The sequence below is a fragment of the Rhinoderma darwinii genome, chromosome 9, assembly GCF_050947455.1.
Source record: "Rhinoderma darwinii isolate aRhiDar2 chromosome 9, aRhiDar2.hap1, whole genome shotgun sequence".
NCBI lineage: Eukaryota > Metazoa > Chordata > Amphibia > Anura > Rhinodermatidae > Rhinoderma > Rhinoderma darwinii.
Genome location: NC_134695.1, coordinates 51,578,114 through 51,600,872, shown reverse-complemented (window position 1 = coordinate 51,600,872; position 22,759 = coordinate 51,578,114). Strand labels below are relative to the sequence as shown.

Here is a 22,759-nt window from a genome sequence, read left to right as displayed (position 1 = left end):
TGAAGTAAAGGATTTCTCCTTGTTCTAACTATACAGCCATTGACCGCAGGAATTCCATGTGACACCTCCAAACACAAAGAAAGTCCAGTTTCTTTAGATCCAGGATGGGTCTGACTGATCCGTTATTTTTGGAGACTATGAAGAGATCAGAGTACAATCCTTGAAGCCATTGCAGATGAGGAACTGGAACGATCACTTCCTGGAAAAGAAGTGCAAGAACAGCCTGGAAAAAAACAGAAGTATAATCCGAGGTAGAGTTGACAGAAAAGAAAAAAAAAACGGAGTGGTCTAGAATTTGATTTTGTACCCCGTCAACACATCCTGAAGCTAGATGTCATCCATATGAGCATATCTCCCGAAAGGAAGAGTCGTCCTCCCACTCCAACAACAGACTCGAGTGGGGACACCTTCAGGCTGAAGAGGGCTTTTGGGACCTAGCACCCTGTTGCCAAGGCTTGAACAATGGGTGTCTGGAGTCTATGGTGCAGCTAGATCTCCTGCCTGGCCTCGTGGAGGAAATAAAAGTTAGGAGATTACGAAAATCTGAGATTGGAGAGACAGCTGCAGACAAGAGGACGGTTCTGAGGCAGAGGGAAACTTACCCCTAGAAGCTTCCGAGATTTAATCCAGATGCCCTCCCCCCAAATTCTGCCCCCCAACAAAAGGCAGAACAACTATGGCTTTTTTGGAAACAGGTTTTGCAGCCCAAGACTTTGAATAATTGAATTAGCCAATGCTGTAGGAGCAGAACAGGCATCAAATAAAAATTTGGAAGCCGTTGTTAACCTGACAAGCTAGATCCTCCTGCGGTACTCCTTCCAAGATACTGAAGTGAAGTGGTTTTGCCCATTCTGAACTAGCCAAAACCTGCTGCCACATAGACTGACATGCCTCGGAGTCCTATTTTGTCGAGAGAATCACTAAGTGATGCTGCATCTGACCTTGGGATAGGCGACACCAAAACCTCCAGGAAACCGTATTCATCAGTTAGGCGATTGGCCATTTCCAGTCAGCGTCTTCCCATTCCTTAGATAGGAGCTTTACAAAATTACTATATTTTGGGAAACAGCCTGTGGCGCTGTTGACAATGTAGTGGCGCTTCTCCCTGAGAGGGGTGGTGGAGTTATCCTTAACATGTAAGGTACTCCTGACAGCACGTATCAATGCCCGTATGGCAGCTGTCAACTTTGCATCCTGTTCTGATGATGCTCTATAGAGGGGGGAACCCAAAAAAAAAAAACCACAACCCACAAACACTAGTCCTATTGGGAAGCAGCCTCTCCTGTACTGGTGCTAACCAAGAACATGAGGAGCGTTACATTTACCTTGGACTCCAGAATCTTTTGTGACCTACCACGGGAAGCAGAGTGTGGTATCTAGGGGAGAGGCATTAATCTGGGATGCTATTTGGAACAGCAAGCGCTACAAAGACTCAAACATTGTGTGGGTGAGTCTGTAAATGTCTGCCAGGGCCTGGTAAAAAGATCTTGCACAGTTATGCTGGGTTCACACAACCTATTTTCAGGCGTAATGGAGGCGTTTTACGCCTCAAAATACGTCTGAAAACATCTGCCCATTCATTTTAACAGGTTTGCCGACGTACTGTGCCGACGACCTGTAATTTTACGGGTCGCTGTCAAAAGTCGACGCGTAAAATAACAGCCTCGTCAAAGAAGTGCAGGACACTTCTTGGGACGTAACTGGAGCAGTTTTTTCATTGATTCCAACGAAGAACAGCTCCAAATTACGCCCGTAATTGATGCCTTGCAAAACGCCTGCACATGCAATTACGTCTGAAATGCAGGAGCCGTTGTCTTCTGAAAACAGCTCCGTAATTTCAGACGTAATTCACGTTATCGTGTGCACATACCCTAAGGGTGTGCAACATCCTGTGGGGGAGAGGGGTAGCAACCTAGGAGGTTGTGGATTGCAGGTCCTGGACAAAAAGGGGGTCAGGCTGACCACACGTGAAATTCTTCTTAGTCATCACAAGCATAGTACACAAACAAGCTTGCTTGGGCTGGCTGCCTGAAGTCCTCCCTAGATGAAGACATGTTAAAAGGAAAGAATGAGCAGGTGTCCCAAGGTGAAACAAAACGCATCGCAGGAAAACAAGACAACCCTGGAAACCCACGCTTTAAAGCAGTCCTTCAATGCCACAGGGAGCGGCCCCCTAACAAACCCTCCTAGACAGCCAGAGGACAGGGAGGGCATGAGGCAGTGGAAGATGCCGCCTAGGCCGCTGAAAAGCCAGGGACTAAACTCAAGAGGCACGGCCTGAGGCATTGCTTGGAAAAGTGGCTCAAGTTCAAATGTACGCATGGAAAGGGGGGGGGGGGGCCTGTGAGGGAAATTCTTCACACTCCCCATCCAAAATCTTCAGGTGTACACAGGGTCACCTCTTCAGTAACCTTTCAGATATAGCAGGTATAGTGGCACCCCACCTAAAAATGGCAAAAATAGGTTTGGCGACCAGCATGGAGGGAAGCAGAGTATGGAGAACTGCCTGGTCTCCTGGCACCAGCATGGTGTTAACTAGGCTGGCAGCCCAGTCTGACAAGCCACATGTAAGCTAAGGAGAAAAATAGACCTGAGTATCAAGACATTGGCTGCCTCCTATAAATCACTAGGCTAAAACGGATTAACCCGTTAGTGACCGCCAATACGCCTTTTAACGGCGGCCACTAACGGGCTTTATTCTGATGCATATGCCTTTTTATGGCACTGCATCAGGATAAAGTAAACAGAGCAGGGAGCGTCAAATCTCCCTGCTCTCAGCTGCCAGAGATAGCTGAGGATTGGGGGCGTCCCTGCTCTGCCGGGTGAGATCGATATAAGTATCGATCTCACCCGTTTAACCCTTCAGATGCGGTGCGCAATAGCGTGCACTGCATCTGAGTGGTTTTGGAGCGAGGGAGGGAGCTCCCTCTCTCCCCCACCGACACCCGGCGATACGATCGCCGAGTGTCTGTGTCTCCAATGGCAGTCGGGGGCCTAATAAAGGCCCCCAGGTCTGCCTGGAGCGAATGCCTGCTAGATCATGCCGCAGGCATGACCTAGCAGATGCCTGTCCGTGTTAAACGGACAGGAAGTAATACACTGCAATACAAAAGTATTGCAGTGTATTATAAATGCGATCGCAGAATTGCATATTATAGTCCTAGTGGGACTAGTCAAAAAGTGAAAAAAAAAGTTTAATAAAGTTAATTTAAAAAAAGTGAAAAAAAAATGAAAAGCCCAGCTTTTCCCCTCACAAAATGCTTTACTATTAAAAAAACAAAACAAAGTAAAAAAGTTACACATATTTGGTATCGCCACGTCCGTAACGACCCCGACTATACAGCTATTACATTATTTAACCCACACGGTGAACGCCGTAAAAAAAATTTAATAAAAAACTATGGAAAAATTGCTGTTTTCTGTGAATCCTGACTTAAAAAAAATTTGATAAAAAGTGATCAAAAAGTCGCATCTACTCCAAAATGGTACCAATAAAAACTACAAGCCTTCCCGCAAAAAAAAATGCCCTCATACGACCGCATCGGCGAAAAAATAAAAACGTTATGGTTCTTCAAATATGGAGACAAAAACAAATAATTTTGAAAAAAAAGCGTTTACTGTGTAAAAATAGTAAAACATACAAAAACTATACAAATTTGGTATCGTTGCAATCGTAACAACCCGCTGAATAAAGTTATTGTGTTATTTATATCACACGGTAAACGCCGTTGATTTAAGACGCGAAAAAGAGTGGCAAAATTTCAGGTTTTTTTCTATTTCCCCCCAAATAAAAGTAAAATCAATAAATAATATGTCCCCCAAAATGGTGCTATAGAAAAGTACAACTTGTCCCGCAAAAAAACAAGACCTTATACAGCTATGTCAACGCAAAAATAAAAAGGTTATAGCTCTTGGAATGCGACGATGGAAAAACGTAAAAAATGGCTTGGTCATTAAGGTTTAAAATATGCTGGTCATTAAGGGGTTAAAGGCTATGTAAACCTTTGAAAAGCATTTTTTTTTTGTTTATTATAAAAAAGGTCAGTGTAATTGGTGCAACTTTATAAATAATTAAAACTGTTTATATAGAGAATACAGAGCAGAGGTTTCTAAAAGTAGAGCAGCTGTATCGGTCGCTTAATCCTGTTCCCATCAGGTCCATGCGACTGACTGGTTCAGTGAAAGCGGGCACTGCATGGATCTACCGGTTATCCATAACATCTAAGTTCATAACAGACGTGATAGATTACAGGTGGATCGTGCGTGTCAGACACGCAGGACCCGCTTTCACAGAACCAGTCAAGTCCCGCAGACCCGATGGGAACAGAATTTAGCGAACGCTACAGCTACTCTGCAAACAGAATACAAAGTAGCTGTAGTTCAAAAAGTAATTTTTTTGGACAAAAACTATTTATAAAGTTGCACCAAAACACACAGATCGACCTATTTATTAACCCTTTAATGACCAGCCTATTTTAAACCTTATTGACCAAGCTATTTCTTAAGTTTTTCCAACGTCGCATTCCAAGAGCTATAACTTTATTTTTGCGTCGATATGGCTGTATAAGGTCTTGTTTTTTGAAGGACAAGTTGTATTTTTTTTTTTTAAATAGCACCATTTTGGTGTACCTACAAGTTAATCAATAAATGATAACTTTTTTTTGGGGGGGGAATAGAAAAAAAGAAAAACAGACATTTCACCCCTGTTTTTGCGTCCTAAATCTACGGTGTCTGCCGTGTGGTATAAATAGCACAACTAACTTTATTCAGCGGGTTGTTACTATTGCAATGATACCAAATTCATATAGATTTTATGTTTTGCTACTTTTACACAGTAAAAACACTTTCTTCAAAACTGTTTGTGTCTCCATATTTTAAGAGCCATAACTTATTTTTCCGCTGATACAGTTGTATGAGGGTTTTTTTTTTGCAGTACAACTTGTAGTTTTTATTGGTACCATTTTGGAATGGATGAGACTTTATGATCACTTTTTATCACATTTTTTTTTAAAGCAGGATTGACAGAAAACAGCAATTTTTCCATTGTTTTTTTTTTTTTTTACGGCGTTCACCGTGCAGGTTAAATAATGTAATAGTTGGGGGTCGTTACGGACGCGGCGATACCAAATGTGTAGCTTTATTTTTTTAATAAAGCATTTTGTAAGGGGAAAAAGTGTGTTTCATTTTATTTATTTTTTTTATTAACTTTATTACAGTTTAGTCCCACTAGGGGACTTTAATATGCGATCCTCCGATCACTTTAATAATACACTGCAATACTTCTGTATTGCAGTGTATTACTGCCCCTCCGTTTAAAAACGGACAGGCATCTGCTAGGCTATGCCTTTGGCATGGTCTAGCAGGCATTTGGGCAGACCTGGGGGCCTTTATTAGGCCCCCGGCTGCTATCGGAGACAGACACTCAGCGATCTTATCGCCGGGTGTCGGTGGGAGAAAGAGGGAGCTCCCTCCCTCTCTCCAAAACAACTCGGATGCGGCGCTCGCTATTGAGCGCCGCATCTGAGGGGTTAAACGGGTGAGATCGATACAGGTATCGATCTCACCCGTTCGAGCAGGGATTTAACGGCTCCCTGCTCTGTTTATTTATTCTGATGCAGCGCTGTGAAAAAGCGTATGCATCAGAATAAAGCCCATTAGAGGCTGCCGTGAAAAGGCATATTGGCGGTCACTAACAGGTTAAAAGCAAAAGAACACAACTTTTCAAAGGTTTACATAGCCTTTATGCCAGTGTCTGTAGGAAGGGTATGGCTTTCCTACTTAGTGTCAGCCTCTTATTGGCAAGAGCCCAGACATAAGGTGACGTGTCCCCCCAACGTTAGTAACGAGAAACCTTAAACTTATTAGTTTTCAATAGAGATGAGCGAACTTCCCGTAGTTCTTTTCGGATCAGTTTCAATCCAAAAAATTGCACCGTTGTCCGGATTGCCCTGAAAACTCATGTCTGACGAGGTCTTCTAGGGCTGTATCCAACCCCTTTAAAGCTCTAACGCCAAGCCAGCATTAGTAATGCCATTTACCTATACCATTCATGATTGGCTGCCATTTTGCTACGATTCGTGTGCTGTGAACACCAAAAGTCTGGGATTTTGCCGTATCCGAAAGATTTTGATCAAATTAGATTTGCGTAGAAAAGATTCGCTCATCTCTTGTCATTAAAGTGTACCGATGAAACAAACATTTAAAGCTATATAATAAAATTGAAGCTAACCAGTATTCCTGGTCAATGACTGTCTAGTCACCATCCGTTGAGGATCAGAGTCGGGCAAGTTGCAAATGGTGATCTTGTTAAAAGCCCGTACTCGTAGAGAACGTCTAAGGTTTTCAGGATCCTGGAGAAGTGGCAAACATGCAACAATATTACATTTGTTAAAAAGGGGTTATCAGGAGGGATAAAATTGATGGCCTATCCTCAGGATAAGCCCTCCAACCAGCTGTACAAAGAGGTCGCATTGCTCGTGCTCCCGCTGCTGCACCGTGATCGCCACTACAAGCGTGTCAGCTTTTGACAGTATGGAGCAGCGAAAGGAAGGGAGAGCAGTGCAGCCCCTTCAAAATAGCGGATTAGCTGAGAGACTAACCCACAACAAATCAGATCTTGGCCATCAGTTTGGTCTCTCCGGATAACGCTTTTAAAAGGCAAAGAGAAATTTACAAATACTAAAAGGGATTTTTATGCAATAAAAAAAAATAAAAAATAAGGTAAGCAATATTCTGATATACATAGTGTCTCACCAATATCAAGTAGTTTGCTGTTCGTGAGTGTGAACCTTTTTGCACTTAGTATTAGGTCTGTATTTTTCAGGTTCAGCTTACAGCTCAGAGATTGATACAATTTTATCCAGTCTAGACAATATTCTCAACTAATCAGATCAACAGCACAAAACTCTCCTGCCCTAATAGTTTGCAGCAATAATATGTAAAATGTAATTAGCGGGAGCTCAGGGTACTGCACTCATGAGAACACAGGAGGCTATGCACCATTAGCTGTAACTCAGGATGAGCATATAAGAAAAGTCACTGTACTTGCAGGTTTACCATTTACACACATAGGTAAAATGTTTTAATGTAACATGCTTTATGATAACTCAAACTGTCCTACACAGCACTATGCAAGTCAGTTCACCTCTGCACTTGCATTTCACATTTTCGGATTAGATGCTGCACATAAATTGGTTCTTCCTTACCTCCTCAGTTTCAGCAGTTTCTGGCCTGTAAAAGAAAACATTGAGTGTTAAAAAGGATAAAAATTAAAATATTTTGTAAACACTGCTAAATTTAAAGTTCTATGTACACTTTGGAATTTTCTATTTTTATTGGTTCAGTGTCAGCAGGTCCTGCGTGTCTGACATGCAGGATCGAGCTGCTATCGATCACATCGAAATTCATAACTTAGATGTGACAGATTACAGGTGAATCCAGCATGTCAGACACGCAGGACCTGCTTTCACTAAACCCGTCAGTCCCACGGACCTGACAGATTCAGGTCTTTGCAAATGATACAGCTGCTCTGTAGGCAGAATACAAAGCAGCAATACCTCAAAAAGTAAACCGTTTAATAAAATGTATTTAGCAAGTTTCATCAACGCACAATTTTATAGATAAAAAAATATTTCAAAAAGGCGTATATAGCCTTGAAGGTCAACTGCAACATTTATAAAGTGCATTTTTCCATTACCATGTCATACGAAACACGTATGGAAATTGTTCGGATAAATATGATTGATTTTAGCTTTGTATAGAGTTTAAGACTTTACTAACATTTAGGCTTCATGCCCACTTCAGTCTTTCTTCAGGGTGCTAGCCGTTTTTCAGACGGCTAGCACCCTGCCCATTCATTCCAATGGGGCCATGCACACTTCAGTTTTTTTGACAGTCCTGTTGCAAGTCAATGGGGCCTTAAAAAAAACTGAAGGCACACGGAACGCATTCGTGTGCCGTTCGTGTGACTGAGCCGTTGCCTAGCAAAGGCCGGGTGGGCAGAGGTATACATACTGCACTAATTGGCAGCCCCTTCTCTGTCAGCACTGATCGAGAGAAGAGGCTGCTGATCAGTGCTGGACCGCAGCGATATTAAGAAAAATAGGTTCATACATACCCCGGCCGTTGTCTTGGTGACCAACATCCAGTCCGACCTCCGTGGATGACGCGGCAGTCCATGTGACCGCTGCAGCGGTCACATGGTCTGAAACGTCATCTCAGAAGGCCAGACTTGTGGAAGAAGCAGGGAGTTCTGGGTAAGTAGTAACTTTTTTTGTTGCAGGGTTTTTTTTTTAAATGAACCATTAATCTATATTGTGAGCGCCGCACAAGGTATTCCCTGTCCAGCGGTAGTCTCTGTCCAGGGTGCTGAAAGAGTTAAGGGGCTGCACTGATCGGCAGTAACTCTTTCAGCACCCTGGACAGTGAGTACCGCTGGACAGGGAATAGCATGTGCGGCACTCACAATATCGTGTACATAGTGTGAACGGGTTTCAGTTTCCGCTCGGAAACACGGAAGAGTACACATGGGAAGCACACTTCCAATCACGGAGACACGGATCCGCGAAAAACGGCCCTGAAAACAGTGATGGAGGTGTGGTTGAGGCCTTACTCAATATTCTTGCATACAAATATACTGTAGGCACGAAATTTACAGTTCTAGGTCAACAAGGTGACGGTACCACCTCTCCTGCAGTCATGTTTAGTGTCCTGAGGGGTTAAACGCATGCAGCATTTGGCTTTCTTCAGTCAATGCTTACTGCAAAGTAACTTTCAATAAATTTAATTTACTAATTTGTTCCCAGAAATTTGGGCTAACACTGTTTTACACATGCACACTCAAATGATTCTAGAAAGTTAGAGCTGCATACATTAACTATGGACAAGCCACGTACTTTGGTTTGCCGCTTATGGGAAAAGGTATGTAAAAATATACAACCATACAGCACATACTGCGGAGATCACAGCTTGGGGACAGAGTTTAGAAGTACAATATATTGCAAAGCTGATGCAGTGTTACGAGGAACAAACAAGGACTGCTGAGCTCCTAAAACCCCTTTACAGTCACTACTTGATACAAGCGTGGGACTACAATGCAGTATAGGTTGCCTCCCCACCAGACAACTGATACTTTCTAGAATATGAAACATATTTAACAATACAAGGGAGAAGTTCCTACCTGATAGCGAATTCTTCAAAAGAGCTCTGGTCTGGAAGGAAAACAATATTTACTATGTGATAAACCTGAGTAGTAATATACTGAAAATGCAGCGTCAGAGTAAGGGGCACTTACAGCTCTTGAAGCTTGAAGATGATGACATATCTGAAGCTTTCTTCCGTGAAACCGAGCGGCGGATGGATTTGCGCACAGCTTCTTTAGTCATATTTTCACGCTTGCTAGCAAGAGAGTACTGGTTAGCGAGGGAAGCTTGACAGCTGGTAGATTTCCGCCCAGTTATACTGCGACGGACAGACCGGCGGTCAGATTTTGGCCCAGTGGGTGTCACACTGTAGTTTGACAGCTCCAGTGCCAGGTCCTTGCCTACTTGGGCAACAGGCTGAGGCGTTTCAAGTGTTAGATCTATTGACTCAACAGCTGCTTGCATTTTAGGTGTGGAACAGTCTGCAATCTTTAATTTAGCTGCAGTTCGGCCGTTTTTCTCAGGGGTGACCGGAGCGGATGACTCATCAGCAGTGACTGCTGGGGGGGCAAGTGGAATAGGTGGTGCAGTGGAAGTTGGGACAACAGTTTCTAAGGCAGCATTTTTTCCAACAAGGTCTGTGTTCAACAACTCCGAGAGCTGCACCTCTGCACTAAGACGTTCCTCTGCACTGATCTTCACCTGCACAAGACGGTCATTAGATATATTTGATGAAAGTTCTTCTAGTGGTTTTTCCGTGGCAGGCATACACATTATGATGGCTTGTGCCTTGGCTCGGGTCACTCTCTTAGGTTGCTGCTCGGTCTCTTCCTGAATTGATGCATCAAGTGGTTTTATCATATGTCGAGTAGACAACCTGCGTACCGATGTGCTCCAGCTGACACTGCTTCGCCTCTTGGATGTCCTGCAGATACATTGGGGAAGATTTACTAAGGTAAAGGCGACAAGTCGTTTAAAAAACAAATAAACTTACATGCCTAGTGCCGGATTTATTACATGTTTAGACACTTTTTGCACTTAACTAACCAGTTTTGCTCAGTGTTTAGAAAAGGTGGTGTGGCGTGAAACGTGCCAGAATGTTGGCCTAAAGTGAGTAAACTAAGGCCCCATGCATAAGACCATATTTTTCATCCATCTGTAAATACTGTCCGTAGTGCATCTGTATTTACGGATCCACAAAAAAGAAAAAAAAAAAGGAATATAGGGTAATCCCCTGGCATCCAAAAGCAATGCTTCCATAGTTACGGAAGCGTCCACACAAAAAACAAACAAAACACCACATGTTTAAAATTTCTATGGCACGGACACCCATCCATAAAGGTACAGAAAGATGACCGTAGCCAATAGAAATGGAGTTTAAATACAGATGAAAAATACGGCCATGTGCATGGGACCTAACGAAGAGAAATATTGTCTAACATGTCTAGCAAGATGTGCCAAATTTATCATACCGCAGAGACCACTGATAAATTTGGCACATCTACCTGCCTGGTCTAGATTTAAGCTTTCTAAGTTTAACCCCCTCCCGACATTTGACTTATCCATACGCCAAAGCAGAGAGTGTGGGGGGGGGGTTATGGAACGGGCTCACGGAGTGAATTCACTCCATACGATGCCGGTATCGGCTGTATGTTACAGCAGACACTTCAGAATAACTAGTGGCACCGCGCTCGATCCTGCTCGTTTAACTCGTTAAATGCTGCGGTCAATACAGACCGCAGCATTTGAATCGTTAGAAAGAGGGGGGCGACCCCCTCTAACAGCTCATCGGGCAACCCGCAATGCAGGGGGGGGGGGGGGGAGGGGTTATGGTTGCTATGTTTGCCTTGTGCTCCTATTAAGCACTGCCTCCGGAAGGGCTTAAAGAGGCTCTGTCACCAGATTTTGCAACCCCTATCTGCTATTGCAGCAGATCGGCGCTGCAATGTAGATTACAGGAACGTTTTTATTCTTAAAAAAAACGAGCATTTTTGGCCAAGTTATGACCATTTTTGTATTTATGCAAATGAGGCTTGCAAAAGTCCAATTGGGCGTGTTTAAAGTAAAAGTACAAGTGGGCGTGTATTATGTGCGTACATCGGGGCGTTTTTACTTCTTTTACTATCTGGGCGTTCTGATGAGAAGTATCATCCACTTCTCTTCACAACGCCCAGCTTCTGGCAGTGCAGACACAGCGTGTTCGAGAGATCACGCTGTGACGTCACTCACTTCCTGCCCCAGGTCCTGCATCGTGTCGGACGAGCGAGGACACATCGGCACCAGAGGCTACAGTTGATTCTGCAGCAGCATCGGCGTTTGCAGGTAAGTCGATGTAGCTACTTACCTGCAAACGCTGATGCAGAATCAACTGTAGCCTCTGTTGCCGACACGATGCAGGACCTGGGGCAGGAAGTGAGTGACGTCACAGCGTGATCTCTCGAGAACACGCTGTGTCTGCACTGCCAGAAGCTGGGCGTTGTGAAGAGAAGTGGATGATACTTCTCGTCAGAACGCCCAGCTAGTAAAAACGCCCCGATGTACGCACATAATACACGCCCACTTGGACTATTGCAAGCCTCATTTGCATAAATACAAAAATGGTCATAACTTGGCCAAAAATGCTCGTTTTTTAAAAATAAAAAACACGTTACTGTAATCTACATTGCAGCGCCTATCTGCTGCAATAGGAGATAGGGGTTGCAAAATCTGGTGACAGAGCCTCTTTAATAGAAGCCTGTGAGAGTCACGATGTACTGCAACGTATTAGTATTGCAGTATATTTTGCAAGCGATCTATGGGAACTAAAAAAAAAAAAAAAAAAGTAAAAAATGGAGTCAGTTTTTTTTATGTAAAAGAAAAATAAATAAATTAAGAGTTCAAAACAAAGCCTCTTTTCACCCCTAGAGCAAAGTAAAATAAATAAAAACATAATTGATATTGCCACGTCCGTAAAAGTCTGAACTATTACAATATATCGTTATTTAACCCGCCCAGTGAAGGCCGTAAGAAAAAAACAAATTGTGAACCGCTAGAATCTCTATATTTGTCACCTCCTCTCCTACAAAAAATGAAATAAATGATCAGAACGTCGCATGTACATCAAAATGGTATTAAAAACTACAGCTTATCCCGCAAAAAATAAGCCCTCATACCACTTATCGGCGAAAAAAAAAAAAAAAAAAAAAAAAGAAGTTATGGCTCTCGGAATTTGGCGACAAAATAAAATTTTACACATTAGGTTTTTACTTGCAAAAGTAGTAAAAATATATATAAAAAATAATCTATATATATTTGGTATCACCGTAATTGTATTGACCGATAGAATAAAGTTAACATGTTGTTTTAATTGCCCAGTGAATTCCGTAAAAACGGCGCGCAACAAACTATGGAGGAATCGCGGTTTTTTTTTTCACTTTATGTGGTAATAACTCCGGAATGCTTTTACCTATCCAAGGGATTGAGATTGTTTTCTCGTGACGTATTGTACTTTGTTAGAGAAAAAATTTGGTTGATAAATTCAATATATGTAAAAAAAACACCAAGATTTAGAGAAAATTTGCAAAAATTAGATACATTTACAAAAATGCTGCTTGTAAAACAGATCGTAATACCACACACAATAGTTACTAGTTTACATCCCCCATATGTCTACGTTATGTTTGCATCGCTTTTTGAACATTTTATTTTTCTAGGACGTTACAAGGCTTAGAACTTTAGCAGGAATTTCTCATATTTTCAAGAAAATTTCAAAAGGCTTATATTTTCAGGGACCAGTTCAGGTCTGAATTGGCTTTGAAAGCCTTATATATTAGAAATTCCACCATTTTGAAAACGGCACCCCTCAAAGTATTCAAAACAGCATTCAGAAAGTGTTTTAACCCTTTAGGCGTTTCACAGGAATTAAAGCAAAGTCTAGGTGAAATTTACAAAAAATGTTTTGCCAAAATTCACTTGTAATAATTTTTTTCCTGTGCCACAGAAGGTTTTACCTGAGAAACAACTCAATGTTTATTGCCCAGATTTTGCAGTTTAGAAATATCCCACATGTGACCCTAGTGTGCTAATGGACTGAAACACCGGCCTCAGAAGTAAAGGGGCCCTTAGAGGATTTTGGTGCCTTTTTTTTAGAATTTATTTTGGGCACCATGTCAGGTTTGAAGAGGTCTTGTCGTATCAAAACAGTAAAGACCCCCATTTTGGAAACTAAACCACCTCAAGGAATTTAAATAGCATTTTGAACCCAGTTTTTTTTGCAAAATGTATTTTAATTAGTATGTGAAGATTAAATTACTTTTTTCTGAAAGACGTAGAAATTGATTTTTACAAGCTTTATTGATTGCAGGAAAAAAAAACAAAAAAAAAACAAAAAAAAAAAAACACCCCAACATATGTAAAGCAATTTCATCCGATTATAGCAATACCCCATATGTGGTAATAAACTGCTGTTTGGACCCACAGCAGGGCTCAGAATAGAAGGAGCACCATTTGGATTTCTGATTTTGCTGGAATCGTTTTCAGTGCCATGTCTGCAATGCACTGGAGGGATCAAAACAGTGGAAACCCCCCAAAAGTGACCCCATTTTGGAAACTACACCCCTCAAGGAATTAGCATTTTGACCCCACAGTGTATTGGAATTAGTCTGTAAAAGGTAAAAAATCTACTTTTTACTGAAAAAATTTAGACATTAATTTTTTACAAGGAATAAAAAGAGAAAAAGCACCCCAACATTTGAAAAACAATTTCTCCCGATCACGTAAATACGCCATATGTGGTAATAAACGGCTGTTTGGACCCACAGTGGGGCTTAGTAGGGAAGGAGCACTATTTGGCTTTTGGAGCTCAAATTTAGCTGAAATGGTTTACGGGTGTCTTGTCGAATTTGCAAAACCCCTGAGGGACCAAAACAGTGGAAAAGCCCCAAAAGTGACCTCATTTGGGAAACTACACAACCTAAGGAATCTATCTAGGGGTATAGTTAGCATTTACACCCCACAGGTCTTTTGCAGATTAGAATTCGGCCGTGAAAATGAATATCAACATTACTTCCACTAAAAAATGTTGAATTTTTTCAATTTCACAAAAGATAAACGAGGAAAAAGCCGCCCAACATTTGTAAAGCAATTTCTCCCAAGTACAGCAACACCCCACTTGTGGTCACAAATGTTTTTTCCATTAGAAAGTAATTAACCCTTTTCGTACTGATCCATTTTTTGTTTTTTCTCTCCCCGCTTTCCAAGAGCCATAACGTTCATTTTTCTGTCAATAGAGCGGTGTGAGGGCTTATTTGTTGCTGGACAATTTGTAGTTTTCATGGGTAGCATTTTGGGGTACATGCAATTTTTTTGATCACTTTTTATTCCATTTACTGGCAAGCAAGGTGACCAAAAACCATAAATTCTGACAATGTTTTTTTTATGGTGTTCACCCTGGGTCGGTACGATTATGCCAATACGTATATAGTTTGTTTTATATTTTGCCGCATTTGCGCAATAAAACCACTTATTTATAAAATAATTTGTTTTCTGTGTCGCCATATTCTGAGATGCATAACTTTTTTTTTTTTTTCCAGTCAAAAACAGCTGTGATGGGGCTTGTTTTTTGCAGGACTGGTTGTAAAGAATTGCAGCCTTATTCATTCCTATGGGGCGATGCACACGACCGTGGTTTTCACTCCGTGGCCGGCCGACCCGGAAATCACGGCCGTGCACATGCTATGGTTGTGTGTATGAGGCCTTAGACTTGCAGCTCTGATCGCTGCTGGAATACATTATACTACCCAAGTAGTGTAATGAATTCTAACTGTCATTGTGACGTGACAGTCACTCTGACAGGAAGCCTATGAGGACAACCTGCAGAGTTAACCACCGCTGCGGTGTAGCGCCGTGCGGCGGTTAACTGTGAAAGCTTGGACGTAGCTGCAAGCCCAGGTGGACGAAGTTACTGCTCACCTGGACGTGCATTAACGCCAAGGTGCGGGAAGGGGTTAAGCATGCTGACCGGCTTCTTTAAGAAGAGCACTTATCTTATTAAAAAAAAAAAAAACATTTGTCAATGTATATTTGGATGGCAATCTCAAGAATTTCTCATTGAGAAATACAGTCCCAAAACTTTGAGGGAGATTTATTAAGACGGTCGTTACATACACCAGTCTTAAAGAGAACCTTTCACCTGCCCAAACATGTGCAGCATGTAATAGGCAGGGCTTCAAACAGACTCACTTGAAATTTTATTCCCATTTTCCTCCGTTGTTTACATATCGGTGCCGTCATATTTGGCGCCCAATATGTAAATAAGCCCCATAACTGTCAATAAGGGGTTTCTAACTAAATGGCAAGGAGGCGTGATCTCTTCACTCTGACACTGTCCAATCAGCTACGAACAGTGTCAGGGCGGCTTGCGCCACGATCCCTCACATGAGAACACAGAGATTGCTCTCTGCAGAACCCCCAGTCTGTGTGTGTTCTCACGGGAGGGAACAAAGCGCAAGTCACCCTGATACTGCTCGTAGCTGATTGGACAGAGTTAAGAGATCACGCCCTCATGTCATTTAGTTCGATAGAAATGCCCCATTGACAGTTCAGGGTCTTATTTACATATCGGGCGCCAAATATAACATCCCCAATATGTAAATAACGGAGGAAGATAGGAAAAAAAATTTCAGGTGAGTGTTTGTGAAGCCCTGACTATTACATGCTGCACATGTATGGACACGTGAAAGGTTCTCTTTAAATGAAATTAGCAAAATTTATTAAGATGCACACCTTTGTAATAAATTTGACGCATCTTGGACGGGCCCTAAAGACAGAAAATGAAATCTACAATTGCTATGAGCAAGCGTATATTTAAGCAAAAACTTGTGCCATTTTCTGGTCTAGTAATAAGCCTTTCAGTTAACCCTGCCAGCTTCCCTCGGCTCTTGAAAACTGGCAAAAAAAGTTGCTAACTTGCACATATGGTGCGCCCCAAAAGGTGCAACTTTTAAACGGCAAATTGCTTGATGAATTCCTCCCTTAGTAGCGGACACTCCATTTACCTGCGCCCACTGAGATCTCGATTTTCATCCGGCACAATTGATATTCTCTTCTTTCTACGTCTTTTCTGAGATGGCGTCTTTGGCATTAGCTCTGGCTCAGCAGTGAAGTCACTGATGGCAGAAAAAACATGAATTTAGAAAATATCCAACACTGTTACACTGGTTTCCCCATTTTCAGTTCCAGCAAGGGGAGGATACATATCAAAATATGTAGAGCATGTTTATCACATGCATACAATTTTACACTTTTATACCAACCACCAGCTTAGTTGCCCCCAAGCAAATGCTCTTTTCTACCTCTAGAGGAGGTTTTTACTTCTGTTTAAGCAAACTTTATAATTATACCGTTTAGAATCTGCTTATCTACACGGTATTCGTAAAATAATTGGTGCAGTGTGAGGTAAATCCCTGTGTCAGCCAGAAAGCATGTAACGGAAGCCTGTTATTTAGGGTGCCCGTACGCCTAGCAGCAGAGTGCCACACGCTCAAAATTTGAATGTAGATTTAGTGTGCATTATGTTTTTTGCATGCACTGTATTTACAGTAGGGCTGTCACGATACCAGAATTTGGACTTCGATACCGATACTTTGTGTAGTATTGCAATTTCGATAACCCCATCATGTTTCCCAGTCCTAATGGGTTAATGTGTAAGGTACATGATGGGGTTAATTGCTATTAATGTGAGGCACATGGAGGTTAAATTACAACACATCTCGTGCCTCACATTAATAAGCAAAAGAAAGCTGTTTTTATTTTATTTTTTTACAGCTCACACATCATAAATTGTTGTGCAGGTTATTACGGTCGTGCCAATACAGAATGTGTATATTTTATGTATTGAGACTTATTTTAATGTTTATTGTAAAAAAAGGTGTATGTGTGTTTTATTTAGTTTAATATTACTTTGTTTTTACTTTTTTTTTTTTTTTTAAAACTTGAATGTACTGGCATATATCTATATGCCAGTACATTAGCCTGTGTACGGATAGTACACAGGCAGTTGTTAGGACATACCCAAGTATGCCTCAACAACAGGAAATATGGTAAGACAGCCCTGGGGTCCTTCAATGGACCCTGGGCTGTCTGCCCATATATGGTATGTCCCTCAATCGAGTCATAGGGATTCCTGTGATGCGATCCAAGGGGCATCCCCCCTTCTCACTTCCTCTTGAATGCTGCAGTCAGCTTTGATCGCAGCATTCAGTGGAATAACGGCGGAGTTGAGACGTTTCTCTGATCTCCGCCGTTATAGAGCGGGACTGCAGCTGTGTAATACAGCCATTGCCCCGCTCCAGAGATTAAGTGCGCGCGCCGTCAGCATGAGGTGATGCGGCCAGCAGTGCACTACTGAGCAGCGGCTCAGGCCATCTTCTCTGTCTTCAGTGCCGCTGCCGCTCATTAGTGCAGCGCAGGCCGCATGGCATCATCCTGACGGTGCGCACTGGTCAGGACTCCGGAGCAGGGCAATGGCTGTATTACCTAGCCGCAGCCCCGCTCTCATACATTCATGTATTACTATACTGAGCTGTGCGGCTGCACAGCTTAGTATCGAAATACCTGAAACAACGGTATCGAGCCGTTTGGGGATGCACAGTATCAAAGTTTCCACGCATCGTGCATCCCTAATTTACAGATGGCAGGTTTTAAATAAATTACCTGTAAATACTGCGCAGCCAAAAACTGAATACAAAAAGGTGTCAGTTCCAAGTAAAAAAAAACAAAAAACATATGTGGTACACTAGTTGTACAGGCACTCCTAATTGCTTTAACACAGGTTCTCAAACTAATTTTGAGTTACCTGAGATCACAAGAAACTATACCCACCTGCTGAACATCTTTCTGGCTGCCTCTTCTATTTCCAGGAGCCAGACCATGTGCTTGCCATCTAGGTGACTAACAAAATCTTCTATCTTGCGGGTACAGACCTGCAGAAGCTGCGACAGGCTCTCCGGATTAGTCATGGTGGCACCTGTACAAAGTAGTAATAAAAGCTTAGGCCTCACGCACATGGTTGAATCAGCCCCGTATTGTAGTATGGGCCCATTACGGATCCATACACCTCTGACACAGGCAACAAGGCACTGTATGTATTATATAGAACTGCATTAGGGCCAGTTCACATGGAGTTTTTGTACACTTTTTTTGACGCGGAAACCGCGCCAAAAAACTGCCGAAAATGCCTCCCATTGATTTCAATGGGAGGCGTAAAAAGGAGACGCCCTATACTGAGCCGTTTTCCGCCTCAAAAACCCCAATGAAATCAATGGGAGACGGAAACAAACGCGTTTTTTGTCACGATTATTCGGCAAAAACCAATCACTCCTTTCTGTTGGAGATAGCTTAAAGAGGCTCTGTCACCAGATTTTGCAACCCCTATCTGCTATTGCAGCAGATCGGCGCTGCAATGTAGATTACAGTAACGTTTTTATTTTTAAAAAACGAGCATTTTTGGCCAAGTTATGACCATTTTCGTATTTATGTAAATGAGGCTTGCAAAAGTACAACTGGGCGTGTTGAAAAGTAAAAGTACAACTGGGCGTGTATTATGTGCGTACATCGGGGCGTGTTTACTACTTTTACTAGCTGGGCGTTGTGTATAGAAGTGTCATCCACTTCTCTTCACAACGCCCAGCTTCTGGCAGTGCAGCACTGTGACGTCACTCACAGGTCCTGCATCGTGTCGGCACCAGAGGCTACAGATGATTCTGCAGCAGCATCGGCGTTTGCAGGTAAGTCGATGTAGCTACTTACCTGCAAATGCTGATGCTGCTGCAGAATCAAGTGTAGCCTCTGGTGCCGACACGATGCAGGACCTGTGAGTGACGTCACAGTGCTGCACTGCCAGAAGCTGGGCGTTGTGAAGAGAAGTGGATGACACTTCTATACACAACGCCCAGCTAGTAATAGTAGTAAACACGCCCCGATGTACGCACATAATACACGCCCAGTTGTACTTTTACTTTTCAACACCCCCAGTTGTACTTTTGCAAGCCTCATTTACATAAATACGAAAATGGTCATAACTTGGCCAAAAATGCTCGTTTTTTAAAAATAAAAACGTTACTGTAATCTACATTGCAGCGCCGATCTGCTGCAATAACAGATAGGGGCTGCAAAATCTGGTGACAGAGCCTCTTTAAGCCAAAAAAAAAAAAAAAAAAAAAAAAAAGTGTCAAAAATCGCAGCAAAAAAAATTACTGGTGCAAAACCACTTAAAAAAACTGGAGCGGATGTTTCCAGGCAGAATTTTCTGCCTGCAAAAAACTCCATGTGAACATGCCCTTAAAATGTAACAGACTTAAAAAAAGACAAAATACTTTGCATTATTGGATAGAGGGCAGAAACCTATTACCCACCTTTGTCTGAACTTGAAGGCAGAACTTACAGCACACTGACGTCTGAACATAATTAGCAGCATGGTATTAATACCGCTTCATAAGCTAAAGGGGGGGCGGGGACAGACGGGACAAAACAGCAGTTAAACACAATGTTGGCACCAGGCCTCATGCACCCGAACGTGTTTTTGCGTCCGGAACTCACCCACAACGCTGCAGGTGAATTGCGGACCCATTCATTGCTATGGCACCATGCACACGACCGTGGCTTTCACGGTTCCTTCCAGGACGGCAGATATGAGCTGCAGAAACTCAGGACATGTCTTATTACAGTCTGCAAATTTCCTACGTACTTGCCAATAGAAGTCAATAGGCCCGTGGAAACCTCTCCGTGTGACATCCGTAATATTTTGGATTTGCAGAAATGTTGCTGAGCGACTATAGGAATTTTTTTGCACTCTTATATAATTCATATTTTGCAGATGAGACACGGATGACAATTAGGCCCCATGCACATGAACATGGTTTTGCGGCCGCAACTCCCCCAAAAATCCACAGCAGAATTGCGTGCCCATTCATTCCTATGGGGCCATGCACACGACCGTGGTTTCCGGACCGTAGAAAGAACGGGCAAACCTTATTACGGCCGTGTTCTGTGGTCCAGGCTCATAAAATAATGGCCGCGGCCCGCTATTTGCAAGCGACACTGCTGCTGGCCGACCCGAAAATCACCGCCGTGAACATGGCTACGGTCGCGTGCATGAGGCCTAAAAAAAAAACCATGTTCCGATTTATGCCCAGCCATTTAAAGGGCCTCCGCTAATAGGACGGCAGTAGCAATCTACTGTAAACAGTACTGTCACCTTCTGCTGTCAATAATAGTCACCCACTATTTTATTTTTCTTTCATTGCCATCTACAGGCAGATATCTAAACCCAGATGGTGTTGTACATTAGGATTTTAAGGAGTTAAAAATAGCTGAATATGTGGATCTCCAACATCCAAACAGAACATAGGAGCCGCATTGTAATGAAGTCCAAAACCAGCAGGTGCGAGCCTCAGGCGAGTATACACCAAAACTCCATCAACTCACAGCCCAAGGAAAAATGCAGCACTCCAATCAGTAGAAGAATTCAAAACACGTATTCACCCAACGTACAAGCAACGCTTCACTATATCCTGATAATGACTTCTCCGGGAAGGTGAAACGTTGCTCGTACATTGGGTGGATACAGGTTTTGAATTCTTCTACTGAGTGTTGCCTCTTTCCTTGGACTGTGAATGGATCTCGTGTTTACATGTGGCGCAAAACAAGAGGCAAAAGGTAACTACTGAGTAAAGAGTATATAAAACTGCAAATATATATATATATATATATATATATAAATCCACACGTCAATAAGGGTAGACTGGCTCTCAGTTGACAGAAAACATGGGACGACAAGTAGCAGTCAGTACACGACCACATCTGTCTTTACCAGACAAGGGACTGAACAGACGCCACCATAGACTTCATTCTAATTCGATAAGTCATGATCATCATTGTGAAGAATGGAAACCTGCTCCACTGGACAGATCATTCTGTCGCCTTTGTTCCCAGTCTGGACACGGGCAGGTGAGGTGAAGGGGCATTGGCTACACACACACACATATATATATATACACACACACACACACACACATATATATATATATATATATATACACACACAGAGATGTACTCCGTCTCTCCACAGCCACCATCGACTTCATGCACAAAACGGAGACTTTACGGTTCTACCACAAACGCAATCCCCGCAATGTACATTATGAGAGGGCCCGAGCGAGTTACATGATCCAGCGGGCCGGGCTATAGTGTTTTACATGGCGACTGACAGGAACATGTAACGAGAAATTTTACTTTCTACCAAGAGAAGCGTTCAGTAGACACACGCTACAAGCTCGGCTCATTACCTCTCCCGGATCCGGTCTCCTAAGTCACACGTTCCCCGTATCTGTCTCTACCCCGTGTCCCTGTCTCCCCGGCACAGGAGATGCTCCTTCCGCTCCCGCCCAAACCGTTCAAATCCTAACGGCTGTAACCGACGCTGCCGTGACGTCACTGGGAGGAGTTATAGAACCATAGAGTCTCTGCCTGGGTATAGAACGGCGTAAAAGCGCCAGACACTGATCATGGGTCACGTGACAAGGAGCCGTCATTCAAAAGCTTCTAATAATGTGTACGAGATGACTTGTAGTGGTGAATGCGGTACTACAATTGCGAGACGGCTGTCGCAAAAAAACCGCATCTGGATTTTTTGATTACTGATCGCACGCAACTTTTCCAGCATAGACTGCAATAAAAGTTGCATATGCCGCTTTGACTCATTTGCGACATGTCAGACATTTTTGATTTGGTATCTTTTGGTTGTCACAAAACCTAAGGCTAGGGCTACACTGCGACACTCGTCGACCGGCCAAAGATCGCTGTGTGCCTATTAAAGTGATTATTAAAGTGAATGGAGTCACGTGCAACCCCCAGGCTGCCATGACTGCCACCTGACAGTTGCAAGAAATCGAAACCTGTGGTCGCAGCAACCAGCGGGTCGCAATGCGGCCACATTCACGATCATAATCTATGAGCACACAGCGATCTTTGGCAGCGCGACCTGTGCCGTAGCCCTAGCCTAAGTCGCATGTGACTCGCGATCAGTTTGCACCCTAAAATAGTCATGCCACAGCAAGTTGCAGACAAATCGCAGTTGATGTTGCACGACCAAATTCGCAGGTAAGCCCTAGTCTAAAAGGGTAATTCGTTGATTTTAATAGTGGGACTGTCCTGCAACATTTTCCATTACAGATATAATACAATGCCTCATGTAAAAAAAAATCGTTTTTGGCGTTTGCAACAATTTTTTAAATTGGCACACTGTACTTATGCCAGTGTCACGTAGCTGTAATATGTCCATATTTTAGCACCTGTATTCTGTCCACCCCTCAGCTCTACTGAACAGAACTTAGATAAGGTTTTACATTGATCAGTAAAGCTGCAAAATGGACCCGAAAATACAACCGTATTACCGCTGTGCGAAACCAGCTTTACGCCCCTTTTACACTACAGTATTTTACATCAAAAACCTAAAGAATGGAGTCAATACACAGCTTTGACTAATAAAAAGTAAGCTTTATTTGTACAAAACATAAAACATGAAATATTATTCACACATTAAAATCAAAGATGATTGCCACAGTGTGGAAAAATTTGGAAGC

General features: G+C 42.7%; 1 protein-coding gene across 1 annotated transcript in view; it reads right to left on the bottom strand.

Moving 5' to 3' along the window:
* Positions 1-21,602, bottom strand: part of INCENP (inner centromere protein) — a 34,119-nt gene extending 12,517 nt beyond the window's left edge. Inside the window, exons 1-7 of the mRNA XM_075837666.1 lie at positions 21,464-21,602; positions 18,000-18,144; positions 16,175-16,285; positions 9,293-10,065; positions 9,179-9,209; positions 7,206-7,230; positions 6,230-6,350 (exon numbers count right to left, since the gene is read on the bottom strand). Coding sequence (XP_075693781.1) covers positions 6,230-6,350; positions 7,206-7,230; positions 9,179-9,209; positions 9,293-10,065; positions 16,175-16,285; positions 18,000-18,136 — 1,198 coding nt within the window. The 5' untranslated portion in view covers positions 18,137-18,144; positions 21,464-21,602. The remainder of the gene's footprint in view (positions 1-6,229; positions 6,351-7,205; positions 7,231-9,178; positions 9,210-9,292; positions 10,066-16,174; positions 16,286-17,999; positions 18,145-21,463) is intronic.
* Between the last annotated feature and the right edge of the window lie 1,157 nt (positions 21,603-22,759).